The 23,789-nt window shown below is 49.3% G+C and overlaps 1 protein-coding gene across 2 annotated transcripts; it reads left to right on the plus strand.

Moving 5' to 3' along the window:
• The first annotated feature begins 2,937 nt into the window (after positions 1-2,937).
• On the plus strand, positions 2,938-21,904 carry LOC125512997. Of its 2 annotated transcripts, XM_048678044.1 has the most exons (7): positions 2,939-3,117; positions 3,250-3,339; positions 4,236-4,412; positions 10,192-10,362; positions 10,439-10,648; positions 20,523-20,608; positions 20,809-21,904. In XM_048678044.1, exons 1-7 carry the CDS (start codon positions 3,018-3,020, stop codon positions 21,454-21,456), a joined length of 1,482 nt encoding a protein of 493 aa, XP_048534001.1. In that variant the 5' UTR covers positions 2,939-3,017; the 3' UTR covers positions 21,457-21,904. The 2 variants fall into 2 exon arrangements, with proteins under 2 accessions (XP_048534002.1, XP_048534001.1); XM_048678045.1 differs by lacking the exon at positions 3,250-3,339 and having other exon boundaries at positions 2,938-3,117.
• The last annotated feature ends 1,885 nt before the right edge of the window (positions 21,905-23,789 follow it).

Genomic DNA, 23,789 nt, shown 5'->3' on the forward strand with positions numbered 1-23,789 from the left:
AAAGATGGAATTATTTCTTTGACAAAAGTTTGCTAGAGACTATCGCTTCAAGGGAGCTTTCCTCTTGCAGGTTCGAAAACCCAAGGTCATCCCTTTGGGGAAATAGGTGTGGGGGTACTTTCCGCTTTGTTATCGTGTCACTGAAAAGGATGTATCACTTTCAAGTATCTTGATGAATGCTTATGGAGTAAAGTTCAGGGTTGGATTGAGAAAACCATGTTCACCGCGCAAGGCGGTTCTGGTTAAATTCGTTTCTCACGCGGTTCCGATGTATCCGATGTCTTGTTTTAAGATATCATGGGGGCTATGTGAGCACCTTAATATGTTAATCACGAAATTTTGGTGGGGCAGTAAAGATGGACAAGGCAAGCCAAGTTGGGTATCATGGGAGGGGATGACACGGCCGAAAGGGTGGGGGCCTTGGTTTTAATGATTTTGAGCTCTTTAATTTGGCTTTTCTGGCGAGGCAGGCTTCGCGCATCCTGCAAAACCCTGAAACCCTGACTACGAGAATTCTGAAGTCTGTTTATTTTCACTCATCGTCTATATTGCAGGCAATAGTAGGAAACCACCCATCTCAGGTTTGGAGAGCTATACTAGAAGGGAGGGACATCCTAGTCCAGGGATTGATTCGACGGATAGGCGATGGGGAAATGACAGAGATCTAGAGCCATAATTGGTTACCTAGAGCTAGGATGATGATGCCCTATGGATGTGTTCTTGCCGACTTGCCTCATTGTGTATCAGAGTTGATTGATCCCACAACTGCCACGTGGAACAGAGCACGGGTCGAGGAGGTATTTATTCCAATAGATGTCCTGGTTATATTGAATATTTCTTTGTGTACAAGAAATATTAGTGACTTTTGGGCATGGAATCATGACAAGAATGGGGCATTTTCAGTTTGGTCGGCATATAGAGTGATGATTGCCACTAAATACCGTATAGAAGCTTGGCTTGAGGAGAGAGTTGGGTCGTCTAACTTGGGATAGGAGGAGGCGTCATGGAAATCATTGTGGAAAACACAAGTCCTAGGAAAGATAAGGATATTTTTATGGAGATTGGCCAAGAATTCTTTACCCACGGAGGATGTATGGTGTCATTATAATATGTCTACAACACCCGCGTGTGGCCTGTGTGGGATGGAGGACTCATGCCGTCACTCTTTGTTAGAGTGTTCGATGTTGAGGTACATTTGGGAATTAGTGGACGATGATTTGGCAGAACATATGATGGCAACCAATGAACCAAGTGTGAAACAATAGTTTTTTGGAATGATGGATTCACTGTCCCATGAAGTGTTCGTTAAACTAGCTGTAACTCTATGGGCTACATGGTGGGCAAGAAGGAAGGCCCTGCATGGAGCATTTCAAAGCCCACCATCTACGAACCTGTTCGTCTTCAATTTCATTTCGGAGTTTGGAGTTATTTATCTAAAAGCCTCGAAACAACGACATCACGGGACAGAGGTGCGGCAGGGTCCAACTCGTATGGCGGCGCCACCGTCAGGTTTTGCCAAAATCCACATAGATGCGGGTCTTGCTAGATCAGGTATACGAGTTTTTGCGGCAACTGTTCGCAGGGATTCAAATGAAACTTATTTAGGCTCATCCGCACTGGTGATCCATGGTGTTCAAGATGTGATTACTCTCGAAACAATTGCTTGCAGGGTAGAACTATCTTTGACCAAGAATCTTCTTCTCCATGGCTGTATGATTGCCACAGATTCAAAGCAAGTAGCAAGGGACATCCAGAAGGGAAGTAGAGGGTCATATGGTCAAATTATTGCTGAAATCAAATTGAGAGCTTTGAATTTTATTTGTAGGGGCGAGCATCGAATAGTGAAGCCCATTCGCTGGCCAAATTTTCTCATTCGTTAGGTTGCAAGCGTCATATTTGGTTAGGTCAATCCCATGATTTTTTATCCCAAACATTGTGAACTTTGAGGAGTAAAGCTTTGGGATATTTTTAAAGTCAAAGTCCGTAACATGGTTTTAGAAAAAAAACTCTACAAATACTGGGGTGCCAAACTTATCCTAAGGCTATATTTGATAATAAAGTTTCGTACAACCCCAAGTATTGTAAACTAAAGTATATTAACCTATTGGTGCAAGATACTGCAGTTTTTATATATCAAAGTATTTTAAAGTGTCAACAATACAGAAGATCTGTTTGGCTAGCGCCGTGAGTAACAACGTAAAAAATGTTGGCTAGCCGTTGAAAACATGAGTGTTCTTAAAGCTAGCTAGCCGGGCGCATGCAAACTGTTAGCTAGCCAGTTGGGCGCATGCAAACACTAGTATTAGCTCATATGCATAAACTGAACCGACATGCACAAGGCTTGTAGATTTCCTATTAGAACGCTCAGCAACACGATGTAGGCGTCTTGATCATCATGGGTGGAGCTGCGCATGAACGGTTTGGCCTTCTTTCACGACATGGCCACTTTCTTCCAATAATCCATAATGTGCTTCTTCTTAGAATAGCTTCCGCCGCCACCGTGGCCAGGCAAGAGTACGGATCGGTGCGGCCGCAGAAGTCAAGGTCGATGACCGATGCAAGAGGTGGGAGAAGAAGAAGAAGAAGAAGAGGGAGACCCCTTTGTTTTCGCTGTTGTCATCCACCGACGGAGACATCTTCGAAGGCAATATGGTGGCTCAACGTGAGTTGTTGCAAACAGTCATCGAAGAATAAAATGATCGAAGTGTGATGGGCTCGTTTTTTCACTTGCTATGTTTTGAAAAAAAGAGGTTCAGGGTTCTTTTTTAAACAGAGAAAATACTTTGGTTTTGGAAATACTCTAATTTTAATACCTCAGTTTTTATTTGTGACCAAATAGGTCACAGTAATTAAAACTACAGTAACTAGAAAATTGTCTGATATTATCAGAATACTTTGAAAATACTTTGCTATCGAGGCCTAAAGCAGTAAAGCTCCTTTTCGCTTTCCCCTTTCTTTCTCCCTGCTTTATAACCCGAGGTTCACCAGAAGCGGCAGCGCCACCAAAAATTCTCGCCATGAGGTTGGGATCCATGCCGGTGTTCTCCCTCTTCGTCAACGCGCTCCTCCTCTTCGTCGTCCTCCAGTCCGACGCGAATGCGTTCGCCACCCCCACAGGTCAATCCATCCAGCATTTATTGCTCATTTCTTCAAAATGCAGGATTCGATCTTGCTTTCTCCGCTCCGCTTTACTTACTTCATTTTTCTTTGCGGGGGGCTTTACTCACTTCGTAGCGGCATTGATTGCAGATAACATCGTGAGGCAGCTATCGTCGGTGGTGAGGTGGCCACGCGGTTCTCCCCCCCACTCGCCCAAGCAGTCCTCACACCCCCAGTATGGTGAGTGGGCGCCAGCTAGTTGCTGATCCTGCCCCGTTTCGAGGGTTTGCTTAGTTTGTTTGTTGAAGATTAGCGAGCATTGCGAATTCGGGAGAGCGGGAGAGAGATGCGATTCCATTTGGCTTCGAAGTTTGTTGTGCTTCTTATCTTGGTGTAAGATGCGCAGCTGCAATTTAGTGACCGATTTCCATCTAACCTTCTACGAGTAATTACTAATAGTACACTGAATGGAAGTACGAAATACCTGTGGTAGAAGAAGTGGGGGGAGGCTCGACAGAAGCTAATTATTTCTCTAGATCTCATCTCCTTTTTCTATATTATACAGGCCTTTGCATAAATATTGTCAGGTTGTTCTTGTAAAGTTCATAGCTCTTTAGCAAATAGCATGTTTTAGTCTTGTCATTTTACTTTCATCTCTGGCATGGCTCGGTTTTTTCAACAAACCAGTACGGCGACCTAATATTTCCTCTTTGATTGTAGGGTCACTCAGTTTGAAAGCTGTGCAAAATGAATTTGTTTGTATCTTTGTGATGTACGTAGTAAACATCTTTTCATTCTTGGCACACATATATTGATTTTTTCTCATCAATAAATGAAAGATAGGAATAAAACAGGAGCAGCTGTACTAACCATAATATTCTCATATGGGTCAAACATTTTGAACATTTCCTAATATTTGTTTGTCTCGATGACATGTGAAACTCTTAAGCCCAGATTTATGCTCATGTTTAGTCCTCATTCTAGGCCTGACCTGAATTATCTGGCAAGAGTTAAACTGATTCAGGTTTAACTCGTTTGCAGTCACAGCTGGTGAATGTGGGTTATAGTGGCTGATGATATTTTTTGTTCTTGCTTGAGCTTAATCTCATGGTTATGGTATTTATCTGATTTGGCAGATGGGAATGTAGCAGTGCAATATGAGAGTGGCTACTTTGTTGAGACGCTTGTTGAAGGAGACAAGCTCGGTGTCACGCCCCACACCATTAGGGTGTCCTCAGTTGAGGGTGGAGAGCTTCTTGCAGTAGACTCAGCACATAGCAACATTGTGCGAATAACCCCACCATTATCTGAATGTATGTTTTTCTCTTGCTGCCCACAGTTCAATGCTTATATGGTTCTCTTCAAGTACTTCTGTGCACATTTTGTGGGGCTTCTGTATGGTATGAAATCAGTTGGGCTTTCTGAAGAATGGCCATGATTATCCTCATAGTGGACCATGTCATCTTTTTAAAGAAAAACACAAACTACCAGATGCAACTTTTGGACCAATTTCTTGAACATATCAGTGGATTATCCAAAGTAACCAAGAAGTATGCAAATTGTGATGATGTCAAGGATCTGTGGAAACGTATCTAACCGCGCGGGGCCACATTTTATTTATATTGCTTACAAACCTTAGTTACAAGGAAATATGTTTAAACTCCTGACCTTTATAGATTTGTCCGGTAGCTAACAAAGGTGAGATCCTATTGTTAGAGTTATATTATAAGTCATGTACCCCTTTGTATTTATCCCGTTGTATAAGGGGTTTCCTGCATATGTTTCACATCTGTACATGTATATATATCGGCCTATGGCCTCATGGGAATACAAGTTGCTTTCCTAACATGGTATTAGAGCTTTAGGGTTTTTTTTCGCACGCGCAACTCGTGCTCCTATCGATCCATGCCCTCGTCGATCTCCCTCCTGCTCCAGCGCGCTCGAACTTCTCCAGCCGCCAGGGGCGCCCGATTCCTCCCATCGCTAGGTCCTCCAGCACGCCAGGGGCGCCTGATCCCCAGGGCTCCCGATTCCTCTAGTCGCCAGGGGCGCTCGCCTCCTCCCGATTCCTCCAGTCGCCAGGGCTGCCTGATCCAGTAGCCAGAGCCCGATCCAGTCGCCAGAGTCCAAGCCGCGCCTAGCCTTTCTCTGGATCCAGCCGCGCCTGCCTTTCCTGCGATCCAGCACTCCCGGCGGCAGCCTGGGTGCCAGCGCCGATTTTCCTGCAGCCGTCCCCTGCTGCTAGCGACGACTGTCTGCGGTTCTCGTCGGGATCGTCTCGTACTTGTTTCCTAAAAAAAACGTCTGCTGCATCTGGCTATGTTGCTGTCCCTCGCTGTCCGGTGATTTTCGATGGTACTAACTACACCGAGTTCACTGGCTTTATGCGCATTCACATGCGTGGCATCCGTCTCTGGGGTGTTCTTTCTGGTGAGGTCTGCTATCCGCCACGTCCGGTTCCTCCGGTGGCCCCTACTCCGCCGACTCCACTGGTTCTTGCTCCTGATGCTAATCAGGCCGCCAAGGATGCAGCTAAGCTTGCTGATGAGGCTGCTGATCGTGCTTATGATGAGAAGGTTTTGGCTTATGAGGAGGCTCTTCAGATTTATCATGGTGCTCTGTCTGCTTACACCCAGTGGCTTGATGATGATGCTCGTGCTGCAGCTGTTCTCACTGCTAGTGTTCTGCCTCAGTTTGCTTCTGAGTTTCTGGGTCTTCCTATTGTCTTGAGACGTGGACCTGTCTTCGTCAGCGCTATCAGCCCTCTGGTGATGCCTTATACCTTTCTGTGGTCCGTCAGGAGCATGCTTTTCAGCAGGGTGACTCTACTGTTGATGACTTCTATGCATAGAATTCTGCTATCTGGCGCCAGCTTGATTCTCTCCGCAGTGCTGGTTGTCGTACCTGCCCCTGTTGCCAGGCTGTCCAGGCCAATTTGGAGTTTCATCGCGTCTATGAGTTCCTGTCTCGGCTCCGTAAGGAGTTTGAGCCCCGGCGTGCTCAGTTGTTTGCTCGTGGCCGTATTTCTCTCATGGAGGCGCTTTCTGAGATTCGTGCTGAGGAGACTCGCTTACGTGGTGCTGGTTTGCTGGAGGTTCCCTCTGTGCTCGCTACTCGGGCTCCTACGCCACCTGCTGCACCGACCCCTTCTCGCTCGAGTGCACCGCCGCTCTTGCCCACTCCTTCTGGAGGCTCAGGTCGCCCCCGTCCACATTGCGACTACTGCAACAATGATGGTCATCTTGAGTCTCAGTGCTACACGAAGAAGAAACACCTGCGCAAGGCGCGATCATCATCTTCAGGGACTTCGTCATCCACCTCGACAGCTTCAGCCATTGCTTTGACTGAGCATGATATTCTGAGACTTAAGCGTCTGCTCGCGGCTTCAGGTTCTTCCTTGACGGGTACTGCTGGTTCTGTGACTGATGCTTCTCGCACTGAGCAATCACCCTCTACACAGTCAGGTACATCCCCATGGGTTCTGGACTCTGGAGCTTCTTTTCATATGTCTTCTCATTCTTCCATTTTGTCCTCTCTTCGCTCGCTGGATTCTCCTGTTCATGTCCTCACTGCTGATGGTACTCCACTTTCTGTCGTTAGTAGAGGCACTCTTACCACTCCTTCTTACTCTGTTCCTGATGTTGCTCATGTTGCTTGACTTACCATGAATCTATTTTCTGCTGGTCAACTTACTGATTCTGGTTGTCGCGTCATCCTTGACGTTGACTCTTGTTCTGTCCAGGACCGTCGCACGCACACTCTGGTTGGGGCTGGCCCTTGCCGCCGTGATTCTCAGGGTCTTTGGGAGTTGGACTGGCTTCATGTTCCTTCTGCTGCCACCACTATCGCCAGTTCCTCCGCTTCAGTCGCCTCTGTTACTGGTTCCTTCAAGCAGTGGCATCATCGACTTGGTCATCTGTGTGGCTCTCGGTTGTCGTCTTTAGTTCGTCGAGGCCTTCTGGGGTCTGTCTCAGGAGATGTCTCTTTAGAGTGTCAGGGTTGTCGTCTTGGCAAGCAGGTTCAATTACCATATTCACATAGTGAGTCAGTGTCTAAGCGTCTTTTTGATTTAGTCCATTCTGATGTATGGGGTCCGACTCCTTTCGCTTCTAAAGGTGGTCATAAATACTACATTATTTTCATAGATGACTTCTCTCGTTACACATGGCTTTATTTCATGACTTCTCGTAGTGAGGTGTTGTCTATTTATAAGCGTTTTGCTGCCATGGTTCATACTCAGTTCTCTTCACCCATTCGTGTTTTTCGTGCTGACTCTGCTGGCGAGTATATCTCTAAGATGTTGCGTGGTGTTCTTGCTGAGGAAGGCACTCTCTCAATTCTCTTGTCCTGGTGCTCATGCTCAGAATGGTGTGGCTGAGCGAAAGCATCGCATCTTCTTGAGACGGCTCGTGCATTGCTGATTGCTGCCTCTCTCCCGCCTCATTTTTGGGCTGAGGCCATCTCCACCTTCACCTATCTTATCAATCTCCAGCCTTCCGCTGCTCTACAGGGTGGTGTTCCTTTCGAGCGTCTTTTTGATCGTTCTCCCGATTATTCGATGCTTCGCTTGTTTGGTTGTGTTTGCTATGTTCTTCTTGTTCCTCGCGAACGCACCAAACTGACCGCTCAGTCTGTTGAGTGTGTCTTCTTAGGCTACAGTGATGAGCATAAGGGCTATCGTTGCTGGGATCCTATCGGTCGTCGGATGCGTATCTCTCGAGACGTGACTTTTGATGAGTCTCGTCTCTTCTACCCACGCCCATCTTCCTCGACCTTTTCAGTGGAGGATATCTCTTTCCTCACTTTTCCTGACTCACCTATCACCCCCGTCGAGCCTGTGCCTATTTGTTCCGCTCCCTCTGTTTCCCCACCTCTAGTCGATTTGCTGCCACCATCTTCCACGGTCTCCTCGTCTAGCATGTCACTGGATTCTACACCTTCATCTCCGGTGACTTCTTCGTCGCCACCCCTCGATTCTACCTTGGCGATTCCTCCTTCTATTGTTCCATCTTTTCCTCAGTATTACACTCGTCGTTCACGTCCTGTGGATGCCTCCGTGGATGTGTCGTCATCTTCCTCTCAGCCTACTTATGGCTTGCGTTCTCGTCCTCGTCCGCCTGTTGATCGCTTTGGATTTCCCACCGCTGGTGCTGCTGTTCTTGAGCCGACTTCTTATCGTCAGGCTGTTGTTCATCCTGAATGGCAGTTTGCGATGGCAGAGGAGATTGCTGCTCTTGAACGCACTGGTACCTGGGATCTTGTTTCCCTTCCTCCCGGAGTCCGTCCCATCACTTGTAAGTGGGTCTACAAGGTTAAGACTCGCTTCGATGGTTCTCTTGAGCGTCACAAAGCTCGTCTTGTGGCTCGTGGTTTTCAGCAGGAGCATGGTCGTGATTATGATGAGACTTTTGCTCCTGTGGCCCATATGACCACTGTTCGTACACTTCTTGCCGTTGCCTCTGCACGCCACTGGTCTATATCTCAGTTTGATGTTAAGAATGCTTTTCTTAATGGTGAGCTGCGTGAGGAGGTGTACATGCAGCTACCACCTGGGTATTCTGTTCCTGATGGCATGGTCTGTCGTCTTCGTCGCTCTCTCTATGGCCTTAAGCAAGCCCCCCGTGCCTGGTTTGAGCGTTTTGCCTCTGTGGTCACTGCTGCTGGTTTTTCAGCAAGTGCTCATGATCCAGCATTGTTTATTCACCTTTCTCCTCGTGGTCGGACTCTTCTTCTCTATGTTGATGACATGGTCATCACTGGGGATGACCCCGAGTATATTGCCTTTGTAAAGGCCCGTCTTAGTGAGCAGTTTCTTATGTCTGATCTTGGCCCTCTTCGCTACTTTCTTGGGATTGAAGTCCCTTCTACCTTTGATGGCTTTTTTATATCCCAGGAAAAGTATATCCAGGATCTTCTTGCTCGTGCTGCTCTTACTGACGAACGCATTGTTGAGACTCCTATGGAGCTCAATGTTCACCTCCGTGCTACTGATGGTGATCCCCTCCCTGACCCGACGCGTTATCGTCATCTTGTTGGCAGTCTTGTCTATCTAGCTGTCACTCGTCCGGATATCTCTTATCCGGTTCATATTCTGAGTCAGTTCGTCTCCGCTCCCACATCGGTCCACTATAGTCATCTCCTTCGTGTTCTCCGATATCTTCGGGGCACAATCTCTCACCGTCTATTCTTTCCTCGCTCCAGTTCTTTACAGCTTCAGGTTTATTCGGATGCTACGTGGGCTAGTGATCCTTCTGATCGCCGTTCACTTTCTGCTTACTGTGTTTTTCTTGGTGGTTCTCTCATTGCCTGGAAGACGAAGAAACAGATTGCAGTTTCCCGTTCGAGTGCCGAGGCTGAGTTGCGAGCAATGGCTCTTTCGACGGCAGAGGTGACTTGGTTACGGTGGTTACTTCAGGATTTTGGTGTTTCTGTCACTACACCGACTCCGCTCTTATCTGACAGTACAGGTGCTATTAGCATTGCGCGCGATCCTGTGAAGCATGAGCTCACCAAGCATATTGGTGTTGATGCTTTCTATGTACGCGCTGGTGTGCAGGATCAGGTTATTGCTCTTCAGTATGTGCCTTCCGAGTTACAATTGGCGGATTTCCTGACGAAGGCCCAGACTAGAGCACAACATGGCTTTTATCTCTCCAAACTCAGTGTTGTTCATCCACCATGAGTTTGAGGGGGGTGTTAGAGTTATATTATAAGTCATGTACCCCTTTGTATTTATCCCGTTGTATAAGGGGTTTCCTGCATATGTTTCACATCTGTACATGTATATATATCGGCCTATGCCCTCATGGGAATACAAGTTGCTTTCCTAACACCTATAACTAGCACAATTTTTTTCTAATATTTCCTCTTAAGTGGCGATGCTTGACTTACTGTCACCAAAGAGTACCTTATTGCAACTGGATTTAGGGCATCCTTGAAGAAATTGGTCTCGTCTGTTCAAGTAGTATGAAATGCACTTTGATGTACAAATTAACTAAGAGCATGCACATGTGCCTAAATGAATATAATTTATATGTTGTAAGCATAGTTCCAATAGTTTGGCTAATGGGAATGATATTACAATCTCTGCAGATAGCAGGGGAAGGCTAGTTGCTGGTTCTTTCCAGGGGCATGCAGGTCATATCGATGGTAAACCTATTGATGCAAGATTCAAACGCCCCACTGGTGTTGCTGTGGATGATACAGGAAATGTTTACATTGCTGATACAGCAAATCTGGCAATTCGAAAGATTGGCGAGTCAGGTAAGCTAATAGTTTAATAGTACAAGGTCATCCATTTGTTTTGCTTTAACAGTTGGTGGTTGAAATTTCTGTGTAGGGGTGACCACTATTGCTGGTGGAAAATCCAATATCCCAGGGTATAGGGATGGTCCCAGTGAAGATGCAAAGTTCTCTACTGATTTTGATGTTGTATATGTGAAGAAAATGTGCTCTCTGTTGGTCATTGACCGTGGGAATGCTGCCCTTCGGAAAATCGTCCTTCCGCAAGAGGACTGTACTTACCAGGATGCCGCATTCCTATCTTCAGGTTCATTATCTTGTTTACTCGTTTCTGTTTGTTATTCTAGTGTACACAGATGTTTTTCCTAGGAGAAGTTTTAATCCCATTTATTATTGAGATTCTTCAAACCCTTTGTTGGAAAGATGGTTTCCTGGACTGGGACTGGACATGTGAAAATAACTGAAACATTTTTAATAGGAAAGGGATGCACCTTGTTTTAAGGACATGATTTGATCATGTGAGTCTTTTGTTATGTTGAGTGTTGCACTGATACTGTTTGGAAGGCCTGTGCTAGAATTTGGTTTGATCTTGTAGTCCGGAAGTATCAATACAGGAGAACAACAGAGATTGACGCTGGAATGGAGAATTGAGTTAGGGGGATTAGAAGAACAGAGAGGGTATTGTGTACATAGTGAGCTTGGGGAGGAGAAAGCCAAGGCCATTCTGTGCTGCTTGCCGCCTTCCTGTGCTGCTACTTCCCCCTTTTGCAATCATCGGTTTAGGCCACAAGCCTATGATTGTCTAGCCCACAGTTCAAGTCTACCAAGCCCGATTCTTCTCTAGGATGCATATTTGACGTTCCCTCCCTTGAAATGTGGCACTAATGCTGCATTGGGAGATGAAACCAGCCGACCTGGAAAAGCCGGATCACCCCCGCATCGTCCCATGGCAACGCTAGCGGTGCTCTCGTGCCCCCACCTCCCGAGCCGCTAGCAGTGACTCAGTACTGTCTTGCAGTTGGATCTCCCCTTTTTACAATGGTGGTTTCACCGGTGGCGCGCCACAAGGAAAGGGCAAGTGCTTGCGAGTCAACAGGGCTTTGCACGGGGGGGGGAGGGGTGTGGTAGCGTGGGAAGTCGTCCGGCAAGGGCCGGTTCTCTTGGCCGTCAGGCCACCTTTAAGGGGTAGTTCTGCGATGGCCGGATTCAGGGGTTGAGTGTCTTTGTTGGGCCTGGCACACCACCTACCGCAACACTTGGGCGGAGGAGTGGCGCCATGGGGTGGGACCAAGAGCTATGCTAACAGCGACTACTACGGGGGACAGTGGCGTTGTAACCTGCAGGATTGCTGCGACCGCTATGTTTGTGATGCCGGAACCGGTGCGTAAGGAGTAGCAAGGCGGGCTAATCTCAGGGCATGGCACCGCCTTTGCGAGCTTGCCGGAGGCACGCATGGAGCCACCGCCCAACATCGTCCTCAAGGGCTTGATGGTGCTCCAGGCATGCGGATGGATTCAATAACAACAATGTGTGTACTCCGGATGAAAGCCCACAATCTGACGAAAAAGGGTTACCCCCGCTTTATATTATAAAGCAACGACCACAACACAAAGTAACAGTAGCAAGGATCCGGAGACCGGCCCGAACACACACACACAAGTACGAGATACATAAGTCTTGCTGGGGGAGCAACACAACAATCCCCAAAATCGAGCATCAAGCATCATAAGCTAATTCGGCTCCGAAGGAGGGGGGGCGGCGGGGGGAGTGGGTGACATGATCTTGAAGAGATTTGCTATAAACAAGGATATCATCAAAGTAGACCACAACAAATATACCAATGTAAGGGCGAAAGACATGATTCATAAGACGCATAAAAGTACCCGGTGCTTCCGATTGACCCATAGGCATGACTAGCCACTCATACAACCCAAACTTGGTTTTGAAAGCGGTTTTCCATTCATCACCCTCTTGTATGCGGATTTGATAGTAACCACTCTTAAGATCAATTTTGGAAAATATAGTGGCACCACTAAGTTCATCAAGCATATCGTCAAGGCGTGGAATGGGATACCTATAACGAACGGTGATAGCATTGATAGGTCTACAATCGGAGCACATGCGAAAGCTTCCGTCTCGTTTTGGCACAAGAATGACCGGGACGGCACAAGGGCTCAAACTTTCACGCACATGTCCATGGTCTATGAGATGCTTTACTTGCCTTTGTATTTCTTTGGTTTCTTCGGGGTTGACGCGGTAGGGAGCTTTGTTCGGAAGCGGTGCTCCAGGGATGAGGTCGATGTGGCGTTCAATGCCTCGTAGTGGAGGTAGTCCCGGAGGTAGCTCGTCGGGGAAAACATCATGAAATTCCTGCAAAAAAGAAGACAACACTAGAGGAAGGGTGTGAGAAGTGTTAGTTTGTGGTGCATTGTCCTTGCACACGAGGACGTAGTGTAGGACACTAGATGGGTGCTCACACACTCCTCTTATCTCACTTTTGGTGGCAAATAGGACTAAGTTCTTCTTTTCTCTCATCGTGGAGGTGTTCGATTTGGGCTTGTGGCGCTCACTCTCTTTTTGGTGGCTCGCTCCCTCACTATGATCTCCACGATGGGTGGCTTGCTTGCTGGCGATCACTTGGCTTGGTGACATTGGACGGAGGACGTACTCCTTGCCCTTCATCTTGAAGATGTAGTGGTTCGTTCGGCCGTTGTGGATGACTCCTCTATCAAATTGCCATGGGCGTCCAAGAAGAAGATGGCAAACGGTCATTGGAACAACGTCGCACTCCAAGGTGTCTTCGTAGGCGCCAATTTTGAAGGAGACTTGTACTCGGTGCTCGACTTGGATGGTGCCGGAGTCGCTAAGCCATTGCACTTTGTATGGATGTGGATGCTTCGTCTTGGGCAATTGGAGTTTGGAGCAAAGTTCTTCACTTGCGAGATTATGACAACTCCCTCCATCGATGATGACCTTGACGGATCGTCCATTGATGCCGGCCTTGGTGTGGAATATGTGGCATCGTTGGTCTTCTTCTTGGTGATGTTGGAGAGTCAAGACTTTGGAGACAACAAGGGCGGGACTTGAATCTTCATCGCAAAAGACTTGTTCCTCTTCATCGTTCACTTGCCGGTGCATGGCGACTTGCTCGATGGCGTCCATTTCTTCTTCACTCATTGAGTCATAAGTGCCGTCGTCGTTGAGGATCATGGTCCGCTTGTTGGTGCACTCATAGGACTTGTGGCCTCGGCCTCCGCATGTGAAGCATTTGAAGGAACTTGTCTTGACGGTCTCATCGGTTGGAGTGGATGATGATGAAGCTCTTGGCTTGAAGTTGCTCGTCGTAGGAGGATGACTTGGAGTTGACGAAGCTTTCTTGGAACTCGACTTGTCGATGTTGCTAGTAGAAGGCTTGGTAGACGGCGTTGGAGTCGTTGAAGCTTGGTTGTTGGAGAAACCGTATGTCTTGGAAGAGAACTTGGCATACTTGAAATCATCTTGCACTTGGCGTTCCGCTTTGGTAGCTTAATGCACTAGCTCGATGAGGTTCGAGTATGGTTGGAAGTCGGCGATCTTCTTGATAGGATGGTTGAGTCCATTCAAGAAACGTGCCATAGTTTGCTCATCATCTTCCGTGACATTGGCTCTTATCATTGCAATCTCCATTTCCTTGTAGTACTCTTCAACGCTTTTGGTTCCTTGCTTGAGTAGTTGGAGTTTCTTGAAGAGGTCGCGGTTGTAGTAGGTAGGCACGAAGCGTGCTCTCATGACATCCTTCATTTGCGCCCAAGTAGTGATGGGTGGTTCACCTCTTGCCTCTCGGCGCTCGATAACTTGTTCCCACCAAATGAGGACATAGTCTTGGAACTCAAGGGATGCCATCGCGATCTTCTTCTCTTCTTCATAGTTGTGCAAACGGAAGATTTTGTTGACCTTCAATGCCCATGAAAGGTACTCTTCGGGATCGTTGCTTCCGTTGAACTTGGGCATGGTGAACTTGAGCTTGCCATAGCGTTGCTCTTCATTGTGTTGGGGTCGGGGATGATGACGCCCATGTTGTAGATGGTTGTCAAGCTCGTGTCGCTCTTGGTGAGGAGGGTTGTCAACCTCATGTTGCTCTTGTCGTGGAGGATTTCCATTGTCTTCATGCTCTTGATGAACTTGGTGTTCTTGGCGAGCTTGTGGAGGAGCTTGAGGAACTTGACGATGCACGCGAGCTTGAAATCCCCGTTCTTGAATTTCTTCGCGAAATGCTTCTTCTTGTTCTCGAGCTTGTCGGCCTCGGTTGGCTACGGCTCTACTTGAATCTTGGAGGGCTTGTTGCGCCGCAAGTGCTTGAGCTTCACGGAGTTGTTCTTCTTGGCGTTGTGCCTTGGCATCTTGTGCAACTTGGTATTAACGCGCTCGCTCTTCCTCTTCATGTTGGCGTTGTCGTTGCCGTTCTCGTGCTAGCGCAAAGGCCTCTTGAGTTTGACATTGTCGGGCTCTTGAGAGTCGGTGTCGCGTAGGGGATTGAGGCTTGCTTGACGATCGTTGCGCGCGGCACGGCGTAGAGTGTTCGATGTCGGTGTACTTGAGCCAGAGAGGGTGAAGTCGGAATGTCGACTTGAGCGGGTCCTTCTTGATGAAGACGAAGTGGAAGAAGAGCGGTTGAGCAAGAAAGCGCGAATTTCGTCCATCCTTGCGTCATTCTCTTGCTTGTGATCGTCTAGCTTGTGGTCGAAGTAGTCCCTTGTACGTTGCTCGGAGAGTCGTAAGTCGGCGGCGAGGTTGTCGATGAGTTCACTCATGGCTTGTTGCTCTTGATGCAAAGCACGTTGTGCACCAAAGAGGTGACTCTTGGTGACGTAGGAGTTCATGTCATCGTCGTGCTCAATGAAGAGTGGGTTGGTAGAAGTACTTGGCCCATCCATCATTCCAAGATACACAATGTGAGTGGTAGAAAGAGAAGAACGAATACCAAATGTATCTTGACCGAAGTTGAAAGTGGATCGATGATCACTCCAATGTAGGACAAGGAAATAACACAATTGGTACTATCTCTTGTCGGTTTCTCACACCTACACAAGTAAAAGCTTATGGTGGAGCTTGGTTAGGATGGTGGCACAAAATTTGATGCAATTGTAAGTGAGCTTCAATAATGTTGGAAAAGATTCGCAAGATGCAATGTAACAAGTAGACCAAGCATAAGGTAGACGGAAACACACACGCAAAAAGATAAGTGGGGTTGGGCAACCAAGGATGAGCCAAAATGTGGAATCCACGAAAATGCTCTTGTTGCACAACACTAGAGAGACGCTAGCACGATTGCACAATAGGCGGATACAAGAACTTGTGCACAACCTACTTAGCAAAAATGCAACGACTTCTATCCCAAGTATGCTCTATGCAAGGTGTTTCTATGATATGATCCAAGATGATCGAGTATGACAATCTTAATGTTGTATGATGCGATGGTTCTTGCTTAAAAGCTCTTTTCTTATCTTTTCTCTTTGCTTAAAAGCTTGTTTGGCTCTTTGATGTTGGAGCTTTTTTCTCATGCAATGCTTGACGAACCAAGATAGCAATTGTGTATGCAATGACAACTTTGTGACACCAGAGATGATACCAATATATGCAACAATGATGTATGTATGCTATGGGAAGTATGATCACTAATGTGCACAAGTCTTCTTGCCGGCAATACTCAATGGCTAGTCTCGATGGGTAAGCAACGCAAAGGAATAAGGCTATGATGGCTATCAATGTAATGGCAAAAATAATGTATCACGATACCAAGACAAGGTTACTGGGCTTGCTTCCGGTATGGTGTCAAAATGGTGGCACGAATACCAAGGTGTAGTCGAGGTGGCCGTTGTTGATGACGCGTCCATGGCGAAGATGAGCGGCGGTGATGTCGATGTTGAACCGTACCTAGGTAGCCGAAACACAAAAGGATACTGAACCGCAACTCAAATTCTCAAAGCTCGAAGTGGCAACACGTGTCGGAGTGCGAAATGGGCCAAATGGTGGTGGTATGCGGAAGTGGTGATGGTGTATTGGTGGTGGGAGTGCGTATGCGGAAATGTGGGGCGGTGGTGGTGACTAAACTGAAAAAATTCAGTTTCATCAGGGAACTCCGGACGTCCGGTGGGGAGCGGTCGTCCGGTCGTCGGACGTCAGGTGGCTAGCGGACGTCCGGTGCCTGGGCACTGCTCGGGCACGGGAAGAACTTCACGTGGACAGGGTGGATGAGGTGAAATTCGTCGATTGAGGGCGATTTCGTGGATGGAAAGTGGTGGAGACAAAGGGGAAAAGCTAGATCCACTCAAAACAAAGCAAATCCATGGATCCAAACCAACAAAATCTCAACACACTAACAAATCACAAAAAAAAATTGGGGCTATTTTTGTGGGGAATTTTTGAATTAGGACGAAAAACAACAAAACAAGGCTAGCAGCACAACGGGGAGGCTCTGAAATTGTGATCAACATGGCTCATGATACCAAGATGATGTGGGGTAGAACCCTAATCGCCCGATCTTTCACGAAAGGAGCGGAATCCCGCGAAGAACGCGAGGGGGAAACGAGGGAAAACACAAGGGAAACACAAGAGAATCACTAAACCAACACAAGAAAGTCACACATGTGCTAGATCCTCGAATACATAGGGTTCACACGGTACACGATCAACCAAGGACGATACAAAGGTAACGGTCTTCTCCGTGAGGAGGTCTTGATGTTCTTCCCTAAAGAGGGGTCTTGAATCCGCTTGGGGGATCTTCCCTAAAGAGGGGTCTTGATGTTCACAAAGTATCCGTATGAGGTAGTAGCCATGTCTCATGTGCATCAAAGTGGAAATGTGAGAGGAGAGATGTCACCTCGGTTTCAAGAGCTCTTGCACGTGCTCGTGTCATTGGTCCAAGAGGTGTCGTAGGAGATGTAGTTGGGTCCATGGGGATGGCCTTGGGATGCTCCGCATCAACACCCTTGTTGGGGTTGCGGCCGCCCATTCCCGAAGGGAGGTACTGGGGTTGACGCTGGGGGGGGGGGGGAATGTGAAGGTTGTTTAAAGCCAGCCGATAGGCGAAAGAGAATTCAAAAGTTTTGTTTTGATCTGAGTATCGGCGAGGAGACGAGCCGAGCAGCTGGCTAGTGCCCGCCGACGAGCGGGACCAGCGGTCACGCGGTTAGGAGCGGCGCTCCCGGCCACGCCAATGGTCCGGGGAGTGGGAGCGGTCCTGGGCACGAGGGTCGCGTCTGTTGGAAGCCCCCTCCATGGCGGCTGCCTTGCCCTTGAGAGCAGCCGCGCGCAGCTCGGCCTCCCGCTGGCTAGCCGCAGGAGAGGGGTGGCGGCCTTTAGAGCCGCAAGGGTCATCCCTTTCTGCTGCCCGCCGCTTGGGCCGCGGCCCTCCATCATCGGCCTCATGAGCCATGAGACCGGGCGGGGGCGGGGAGGAGTAGGGAAGGAGAGAGGGATCTGCAGGTGGAGGCGGCGCACGGGAGATGAATGAAGCAGAGGAGGGATGCGCGTCGGGTTGGAACCCTAGTAGAGGGGCGGCCTCCATAGGCCCCAGCCTGGCCAGTGGACGCGCCGGCCCAACTGGCAAGGCCACCGACGGTCCAACCTGTCCCGCCAGGGAGCCCACTGAGTTCCCCCTAGTCGGGCCTGCAGCCAGGCCCACTGAGTTCCCCCTAGTCGGGCCCGCAGCCAGGCCCACCATGCATGACAGGCCCCCCCCCCCCCCCCCCCCCCCCCCCCCGACGCCTGCGGCCCAAGCGGCAAGCAACGGCCCAGCCCATCTCGCACCACCGCGAGAGGGGAGGGTAGGGTTTCCCCTGTACGAATGGGATAAGGTGGCGCGGCGGCGCCGGCCGGTCAACCTCGAGCACGGCGATCAAGACGGCGTCCGAACCGGCATGGAATGCCTGGAACCGACCCCCGCGAGGCACCGGAAACGTCCCCAACCGCAGCGCTGCTGGAGAGGGGATCGCCGGAGCTGCACCGCGGACATTCGACGCGATGGCAGCGAGGGCATCGGGCGCTACCGCCCCGATGTCCGCCCGGCGCGCCACACCCCACGCGCTTGCACGGGTTCGCCGCCCACGATGCCCAGCATCGGGCCCCCGAACCAGAATCGAGGAAGGCAGGGTGGGGAAGAACGTACCTGAGCCACCGCCGCCGTTGCAGGGAGGTCAAGCTCCGGCCGTAGCCGCGAGCTGGACCCCGAATCGCCGCGCAACAGGGCGAAGATCAGCCGCCGTCGCACCGGCATCCTTGCGGTTCTCCTTCGCCCAATCAGCCCACCGATGGCCCGTCCGCGAGAGGGAACAGGGGAGGGCAAGGACGAGCGGCGGAGTAGGGGGGACGACGCCATGGCGGTGGACGCGTGCAGGAAGGGAACACCGGGAGGCACCGGCGAGGGGGGACGCGGTGAGGCGACCGGCCGAGGTGCGACTCCTCACCAGAGCACGCCATGGGGGGTCGAGTCTTGAAACTATTCAAAACCCACAATCTTCCCTTTCAAGCTGGATCAGACAATGTCGGTATGCGGGCGTTGTGTCCTTGACTCCTTGTTGAAGATGTTGGCTTGAAGCTTGTCTTCGGGAAGAAAATCCAATGTTCGACCTTTGGTAGGACTGGTCAACTTTGGCGCATGTACGACAATACTTTCTTCAAGGCTTTGTCTAGGAGTAGCATATTTCCATTTAATTTGGTCACATACATAGGTTTTGTGGTAGGTTTGTGGAGATCCTGTAGCAAGTCAGATCCATTTTGGTTGGGCTCGCCTTTTTTTTAAAGCCGATTCATTCGGCATCGAGGCAAGGCTTCGGATCTTCGGTTGGCATTCTTAAATAATAAATAATATATGACTGTGTATCAATCAACACAGAGGCTAGGGGTGCTACCATCCTTTTCGAAGAAAAAAAACTTACCCCAATCAGCTTGAGCTTTTGGGTGAGCTGGCCGGTGCATGCAGTTCTACATGGTATTAGATTCTACATGGTATTAGAGCCAAGAGGTCCCGAGTTCAACCCCCGGCTGGCGCAATTTAAATAAAAAGATTGCAGCCCACGTTTAGTCTATGTGTAGGCCCGAGGAAGCCACTTGTGAGGGAGAGTGTTGAAGTATTGCACACTTCTCCCCGTCAGCTGCAGGTCCTTGCTGTCCAATGTGAACCAACCACCAGTCAATAGCATTTGGTGCACATCCTTGGCAATGAGGGCATGTACGATGGTGCTGTCTTAGGAGTGCCATGTAGGATAAATAATGAGGTGGAAGAGAGAGAACTCGTAGGAAAAGGCTTGTCTTCTCATGATCTCTTAGCACAATATGTCTCACCACGTTTTTAGGAATAGCTAGTTATTGAAGATAAGGCTAAGATATGACCCATTGTAGACGTCTTTTTTTGTCATCTCTAAATTACATGCATGACTTAAAATAAGACTATCTTATCAACCGTTGTACATGCCTTGAGACCGAAAACCAGATTATTATGCCTACCCAGTGTACTTCCCAAAAATAGCTTAGCCCGAGCCCTGAAGTGCTCCAGGTCTGAACTGAATTAGGACTGCCTCCAGTCCTCAGTTGAATTCATTCTAGCAAGAGCATGTACGATATCAAACTTTCTGTGTGCTTGCTGCTCAGGGTAGGAAATTCGTTCAATCTTAAACAACTTTCATGCTGCCACTGCACATATTGTGCTAACACCATGCCTTGGCATCAAAATTCCAAGGATGACCTAACAGTCTAGCACGTGTTTGACTGATCAGCAGCAAAACCCGACCCCAAATAGGCACCCTTCAGGGAGCAGTGTTCTTGGAGGCTCTGGCTGTACATGTCCTCAAAGGGCCTTATGCTGAAAAGTGATGCATAATAATGACACCCCATCTCAGCAATAGTCTGTAAATATTTTTCAGCGCAATATATAGTCATATCAATTTGAAGTCTTATAACAGTAGCATAACAGCAATTTATCTGATGGGTCATATGGTCGATGGAATCGTTGACCTTTTATCCTACCTTAACTATGATAAATTGATAATAAGAATGGTTGGATTTATGGTTAGTTTCATGCTGATTGTCCCTGATAAAACTGCCGATGCTGATCATTATTTCAGGCCATGTGGTACTTAATGCAACTGTGTCGAAATTAGCACTTGAATAGATTTGATCATTGATATCACATTTTTTCCCCACAGATATCATACTGGTTATTGGTGCCGTTGTGGCTGGATATCTCTTTTCTGTGGTACAGCACGGATTTGGTTCATCAACTTCTGAAAAGGTATCTTATCTAGTATATTGGGTTTCAGTTGTCCATGAAGTAGAATTTTTCACAGGGAATATGTAGTTTGGTGTTCTTGGATTTTTCTTTGATGTACTTTTAATTGTTAAATAGCAGAGCAGACTGAAACAGCAAATCTCTTAATTCGTTTTCTCAAATGAAACCGCTGCTTACTAAAGTAAAATTCGATGACAATTCAGATAGAAGCATCTGAAGATGGTAAACAAGAGAGCAGCACTGCAGGAAAGCCACCTTTGGTTGTGGAGAGCCTTAAAGAGGAACCAAGTGCGGGATGGCCGTCTTTGGGGACACTTGTTGCTGATCTACTGAAGCTTGCTGTTGAAGGTGTGGGGAATCTTGTCCTCAACATTGCCCCGCTACGCATGCAACCTGTGAAGAGAAAAACAGGCCTCACTCCTCTCAAAGATAGGCCTGTGATGACCGAGGACAGGGAGGAGAACCCAGTAGCCCAGAAGCTCAGTAGCACCCCAATGATAACCGAGACGCGCCATGCTCCTAGTGCTGCTAACGAGACTCTGGCAAAGGCTCAGAAGAGCATCAAATCATCGAAATTCAGGGATTCTACTCTCTCAAGCAAGCACAGGTCCACCAAGAGACAGGAGTACGCTGAGTTCTACGGTTCAACCGAGACACCTCAAGCAAGCGCAAAGGTCCCAAAAGACCGGCTCCGCCACCGTCATCGGGAGAAGAGTGGGGAGGTTACCTATGGGACTGGGCATCCAGAGCCTAAGCCCTCAGAGATGAAAGCGGCAGACTACAGCGATCCGAAGTATGATCACTACAACATGAGAAGCAAATATGGTGCTGACAGCGGCTTCAGGTACTGACTGATGGAAGGGCTCTCGTCATTGTGCCTACAGCCTTCTTACCGTCATGCCTAGGGTGTCTTTCGACGTCCCCAGTGTACTAAAAGCACAAGGATGCTGCTTATGGGTCACTGTCTCGCCCTACTCTCCGCCCGCAAGATGTGGCAGGTAAAGTCAGTCTAGCAATTTAGGTGGGGGTAGACGTACGTCGTAAGTAGGTAGTATGTATCGATTTCGGCAAGCCGGATGTAATTTTCGCAGATAGCAACTTGTAGTTGTAGCCAGTAAGAGCAACTCCAACCGGGCCACGCCCGACTATGCCCGTTTGTGTCTGCGCTGACAAAAACGATGGCCCAACAGGGAGACCCATTTTCACTATGAGATTTCGGCAAGCCGGATGTAATTTTCGCAGATAGCAACTTGTAGTTGTAGCCAGTAAGAGCAACTCCAACTGGGCCACGCCCGACTATGTCCGTTTGTGTCCGTGCAGGGAGACTCATTTTCATTTTGTGTCCGGACTCATTCTCGTCTCAAATTTGAGACATATTTGGGTCCGAAGCAAACACAAAGCAGACGTTTTCTATGTTCCTTTCGTCCACCTCTGTCCGTTGCCGGTCCTGTGTGGCCCACCTGCCATCCATTCACACAATTTTTTTTCTCTCTTCCTTCTCTCTCGCACCCTGCCATGACGCAGGAGTCGCCGCGCTCGGCCTGCTCGGACGCCGCCCTGCTGCCGCGCTTGCCCTGCCGTGAGCAATACGTGCATCCACGCGAGCGAGCTAGCTAGCTTCGCTGCATGGGTGTAGGCCCGTGCATGGCGCCCCACGCGAGCTAGCCAGCTAGCTTTGATGCACGGTGGGCGCCGGCTCGTGGCCGCGCTCGAGCCACTCGCATCGCCCTGCTCGGACGCCGCCGTGCTGCCGCGCTTGCCCTGCCGTAAGCAATACGAGCATCCACACGAGCGAGCTAGCTAACTTCGCTGCATGGGTGTCGGTCCGTGCATGGCGCCCCACGCGAGCTAGCCAGCTAGCTTTGATGCATGGTGGGTGCCGGCTCGTGGCCGCGCTCGAGCCACTCGCATCGCATGCCTTTCCGCACTTCCGCCATGGCTCGGGAGCTCGCGTGCATACCTCGGCCACGTCGCCGCTCGCGTCCGACCCGGCCTCGCCCTGTCACGCAGCCGCAGGAGCTCGCCATGGCCTCGTCCCGCCATGCAGAGCGGCCGGCCCGTATGCAGCAGCAGGAGCTCACGCGCCCGTTTCAGCCTCGCCCCGCACGCAGCAGCAGGAGCTCGCGTGCCCGGCCATGCCCCGCCCCGCAGCAGGAGCTCGCCATGGCTCGGGAGCTCGCGCGCCCGGCACGGCCTCGCCCTGCCTGGCAGCATGAGAAGCTCGCGCTGCCGGCCCGGCCTCGCCCCGCATGCAGTAGCCGCTGGCCTCGCCCCGCGCCCGCCCGGTGCTTCTGCAGGCGGCCATGCTCGTCGTGCCTCGCCTCGCGCCACGCCCGGGTGGTGCTGATACAGCCGTCGGCCTCGCCTCGCACCCGCGCCGGTGCCCGGCCTCAAGAAATGCTTGTGCGGACATTCACAAAATGCGTCTGTCTTCTGTTGGGCACACCAACCGACCCAAACAAAAAAGCAAACAGGAACAGACGGACGAGCGACCCAAACGGATAAAAAGTGGACAAAATCGATGTCCGTTCGGGTCGACCCGTCGGAGTTGCTCTAAGTTTGACCTGTTATTTCCTAGCATACATGTCGGTTGGTTGCTCGAGTCAACCATTTCTATTTCACAACAGGTGAGGATATGATGAGATATGAATCCTCTGCTGGGGAACACAAACTTCTCCTTTTTTCTGTTCCTGTTGGATATCAGAAACCGTTCATCCGGCGTGATTGGGAGAAATCATCTATCCTCCATTACCATTGGGGTTTAAGCACATGATCAAATCGAATGCAGCTGCTCTTGGTTCTCACCGAGCTGCCATGGTCGGTCCTGGTCCAGCATTGCATAAGCAGTGGTCCATTCTCGAAATTTTTTGTCATTTTGTGTTGGGTCTATCCCGGACCCTTCCCCCCATTGCCTAACTGATTTTGAAAGGGGCATGGGTCTAATTAACCCCCAAACTACCAAGCATGCCAAACATAATGAAAGCTACATCATGGTCCCTTCCCAAACATAATAAAAGTTGCATCAATGTTCATGAACCACTGAATGATCACTACCCATCAGAGCCACTGACGTGGTGTTGTCGCTGTTCTTTTACCGGAGATGTGCTTGTGCTGAACCCTTGAATTGATATGAAGCACCTAAAACCAAACTTGGCTATCGTGCATTGACAACGAGAAAACCTTA

The sequence above is a fragment of the Triticum urartu genome, chromosome 6 (assembly GCF_003073215.2).
Source record: "Triticum urartu cultivar G1812 chromosome 6, Tu2.1, whole genome shotgun sequence".
NCBI classification, from domain to species: Eukaryota; Viridiplantae; Streptophyta; class Magnoliopsida; order Poales; family Poaceae; genus Triticum; species Triticum urartu.